This window comes from Rosa rugosa, chromosome 1 (genome assembly GCF_958449725.1).
Source record: "Rosa rugosa chromosome 1, drRosRugo1.1, whole genome shotgun sequence".
Lineage (NCBI taxonomy): Eukaryota > Viridiplantae > Streptophyta > Magnoliopsida > Rosales > Rosaceae > Rosa > Rosa rugosa.
In genome coordinates, this window is record NC_084820.1 from 57,259,090 (window position 1) to 57,263,014 (window position 3,925).

Sequence of the window (3,925 nt, forward strand, 5' to 3'; positions counted from 1 at the left end):
CAATAAAATCTTGGTGCCTAACTCATGTGGTCAGACAATGAGACCAACACTTGCTATATTTTTCATTGGCGACTTAAACAATATTATTCAATATATTTCATTTAAAAATAAAGTAGCATGGAAAACTTGATTATTTTGAATATCAAAACATTTAAATAAAGTAGCATGGAAAACTTGATTATTTTGAATATCAAAACATTTAAATACAAAATCCTCCTAGACTAGAAAAATTCAATTAAAGAAACTTAATTTTCAAGTTGATGACCGTCTTCTTTCGTATAAAATTAGATATTGCTCTCATTTATTGATCTTCTTCGGTCATTGAACTGCAAGTATAGTGTACGTTCATATCTATCTCTTAAAAGCAAATAACACACAAAGTTAGCTAGAAAGTATCCACTTTGAATGAAATTTTTTTCAGCAAGAAACTTAAAACAAACAATTATCATTCACATTAACTACATAATAAAGGCTGGTTTGAGCTCATAAACTAAACATCTATTGTCATGGTAAAACATATAAGCTATAACATGAAGCTAGAAACTAGGTTATATTGAACAATAGTTTGTTCTATGCATCTAGTTTTTTAAGCACTTGCAATTATATAGTCATATATATGAATGGTGGTATTAGCCCACTTTTGTGGAGGATGCAAATTTACTGATTCTTATCCCTTCATTTCATAATCAAACTTGTAATTTCATAAAAAAAAAAAAAAAAGGGTTTGGATGTTGGTGATGACCTACGTACCAAACAGACAAGATTGTCTTTTACTTGGTTAGCTCGTCTTGACTTGGGCCTCTACATATTCTTTTTTGACATTATTGCCTTATTGGTGCCTCAAATTGGACCAGTTGCTGTTGCTGTGGATAATTTTGAGGCTCTTCAAGATACGGTTTTAACCTGCTCCAGATTTGATAGGTATTTATATTACAAACAAACAAGACCATACGGCGTTGTTATCAGTATAAAACTCTGCATTTCCTGTATTGCGCACATTCATACAAACAACATTAGATGAGTTACAAGGAAGTAGCTAAAAGGCCTCATGCAGTATGCATTCCAATGCCGTTTCAAAGCCATATAAAGGCAATGCTCAAACTAGCAAAACTCCTCCACCACAGAGGTCTTCATATAACCTTTGTCAACACAGTGTTCAACCATAAACGCTTTCTTCAATCTCTAGGACCTAACTCCCTTGATGGCTTGCCTGATTTTCGGTTCGAAACCATTCCAGATGGCCTTCCAAGTTCAGATGAAGGTGTGAATCAAGACGTCTATTTGCTTTGTGGTGCTGTCAGGAAAAATTTCTTAGCTCCGTTTCAAGACCTCCTCAAGAAACTCAATGAAACTGCAATTACTTCCCACAGTACTAATCCTCCGGTGACTCGGATAGTAGCAGACGGTTGGAATCCCTTTGTCTTCAGAGCAGCAGAAACAAATCGAATCCCTGTTACACTCTTCTTTCCTGTTGCTGCAAGCAGCTTCATGGGATTTGCACAATATCCCGCTTTGATGGAAAAAGGATTAGCACCACTCAAAGGTGAGAAATGGTTTTAATAATTTTATGATTATTTCTACTTCCAGTTTGTTATCTCCACTCCTTCCGCTGTGTTATTTTATAATCGCAACATATGTTGCACTCTAGCGCAGGATGACATCCTAGGATTTGGAATAACAGCTGCATGCTTTGACTTTAACTAATAGCTTGCTAATTTCTTCCTCTCTCTTTTTATTTATTTATTCATTTTTATTATTTTTTTTAACATATAGACGAGAGCTGTTTCACAAACGGGTATTTGGACAAGGTCATAGATTGGATTCCAGGACTGAAAGATATCCGATTAAGGGATCTCCCGACCAACTTTCAAGTCACAAATCCTGATGACGGCTTCTGGAACCTCTGCTTGGAAGCAATTGAAGGAGTTCAAAAAGCTGAAGCTGTTGTTCTTCATACTTATGATGCATTGGAGCATCATGTTTTGGAATCTCTCTCGTCTACGCTTCATCCACATGTTTATGCCATTGGCCCTCTCCAATTACTCCTTAATCAGATACCAGAACACCCTTTGAACCCTATGGGTTACAGTCTATGGAAAGAAGAAACCGAGTGCCTCCAATGGCTCAACTCCAAAGCGCCAAATTCAGTTGTTTATGTGAACTTTGGCAGTTTAACGATCATGACATCGAACAATCTTGTAGAGTTTGCTTGGGGACTTGCAAATACCAAGCTTCCGTTCTTTTGGGTAATTAGACCTGATTCAGTTGCTGGTGAATCGACTATTTTGCCACCAGAGTTTGTGGCTGAAACCAAACAAAGAGGTCTAATAGCAAGCTGGTGCCCACAAGAGCAAGTGCTTAACCACCCAGCAGTTGGAGGGTTTTTAACACACAGCGGGTGGAATTCAATGATTGAGAGTGTGACTGCAGGAGTGCCTATGTTGTGCTGGCCAGTCTGCGCGGACCAACAAACAAATACCTGGTCTGCTTGCAATGAATGGGGAATTGGCATTGAGATCATCAGTAATGAAGTGAAGAGAGACGAAATAGAGAAGCTTGTTAAACAGGTGATGGAGGGAGAGAAGGGTAAACAAATGAGAAATAAAGTGATGGAGTGGAAGCTACTTGCAGAAGAAGCAACCAGTCCACATGGTTCTTCATCCATAAACTTGGATAATTTAGTGAATCAAATGTTACTATGAGAAGAAGCTAGATGTTACAGATGAAGTCAATAAACTAGCTAGCGCTATGTTAATTGCGCCTATCTTTACTTTGCTTAGATTGTTTCATGTTGGTCTAAATGTTCCTTCCCATATAGGTGCGTTCTTTCCCATACTGAAATTAGAAAGTGAGTTCCAAGGAGGTAGCTAATAAGCCTCATGTTGTTTGTATTCCAATTCCTGTTCAAAGCCATATAAAGGCAAAGCTTAAATTATTAAAACTCCTCCACGATAAAGGTTTTCACATAACCTTTGTCAACACAGTTAAAGATTGCTTAATTTCAACTTTTTTTTTTTTTTTTTTTTTAGAAAACAACGGCAAAGTTTTATTGATCATGCAAACTAGTAAGTAAAAATTTGAGTATCAACTTTACTCAAAATTAGGGGAATAAATCTGATAAAAAAAAGAAGAAGAATAGAACCTTTCCAAGTAAAATAAAAATATGAAGCTAAAGCAGCCTTAGCTAAATTCAGGGGCGGCCCTGAGGGTGTTCAAATGGAGCAGCCGCACAAGGCCTCCGGTTTTCGAAGGCCTCTGAATTCAATTTTGTAATGACTTTAGATAAATATATAGGTCAAGAATGTTGAGAGTTATTGAATTATTGTTCAGTTCAGGTGGCCACTTTACCTTAAGTTGTTAGGCTTGATTGAACCAAAACCCATGGGTGCTTAGCTCTGTTTAATTTTTTCTTTGCCTATTTTGAGATCTTCTCTCTTCTTTTAATACATATTTTTTTTCTTTTCATTCCTAATCATTTTTTCTTAGTTCTTCTAATTGAGATCGTGATTAATAAGGCATCATTTAAATTTTCGCACTAGGCCTCTTAATTTTCAGGACCGGCCCTGGCTAAATTATGTGCTGCGACATTTGCATCTCTACTAACATAAGACAAAGTAGACAAAGGAATGGAAGACTTTAATATCCTCCATCAATCTTCCCACTCAGAGACATCCATTATAATCTCAGTAGCATTAACCCCATTCACCACAGTCAAGCAGTCAGATTCAATGGTAACAAGACCAAACCGAAACTCCTCAACCAAACTGCACGCTGCCCTAACAACCAATGCTTCCATCACCACTGCAGATTGCACAAAAGCATGTCTGCCGCAGGTACCCCCAACCACCAAACAAAGAGGTCTAATAGCAAGTTGGCGCGCGCCCACAAGAGCAAGTGTTTGACCACCCAGCAGTTGGATGGTTTC

The 3,925-nt window shown here is 37.6% G+C and overlaps 1 protein-coding gene across 1 annotated transcript; it reads left to right on the top strand.

Moving 5' to 3' along the window:
• Positions 1-1,008: 1,008 nt before the first annotated feature.
• Positions 1,009-2,897, top strand: LOC133725623 (7-deoxyloganetin glucosyltransferase-like). The gene is made up of 2 exons (XM_062152958.1): positions 1,009-1,543; positions 1,774-2,897. The coding sequence occupies exons 1-2, from the start codon at positions 1,018-1,020 to the stop codon at positions 2,700-2,702; spliced, it is 1,455 nt and encodes a 484-aa protein (XP_062008942.1). The 5' UTR covers positions 1,009-1,017; the 3' UTR covers positions 2,703-2,897.
• Positions 2,898-3,925: the final 1,028 nt, after the last annotated feature.

What these genes read in the sequence shown, in the direction of transcription:
- LOC133725623 (XM_062152958.1), top strand. Translation starts at nt 1,018, where the DNA reads ATGAGTTACAAGGAAGTAGCTAAAAGGCCTCATGCAGTATGCATTCCA. An exon ending in AGGATTAGCACCACTCAAAG is followed by an intron (nt 1,544 to 1,773) that starts GTGAGAAATGGT and finishes TTTAACATATAG; the next exon opens with ACGAGAGCTGTTTCACAAAC.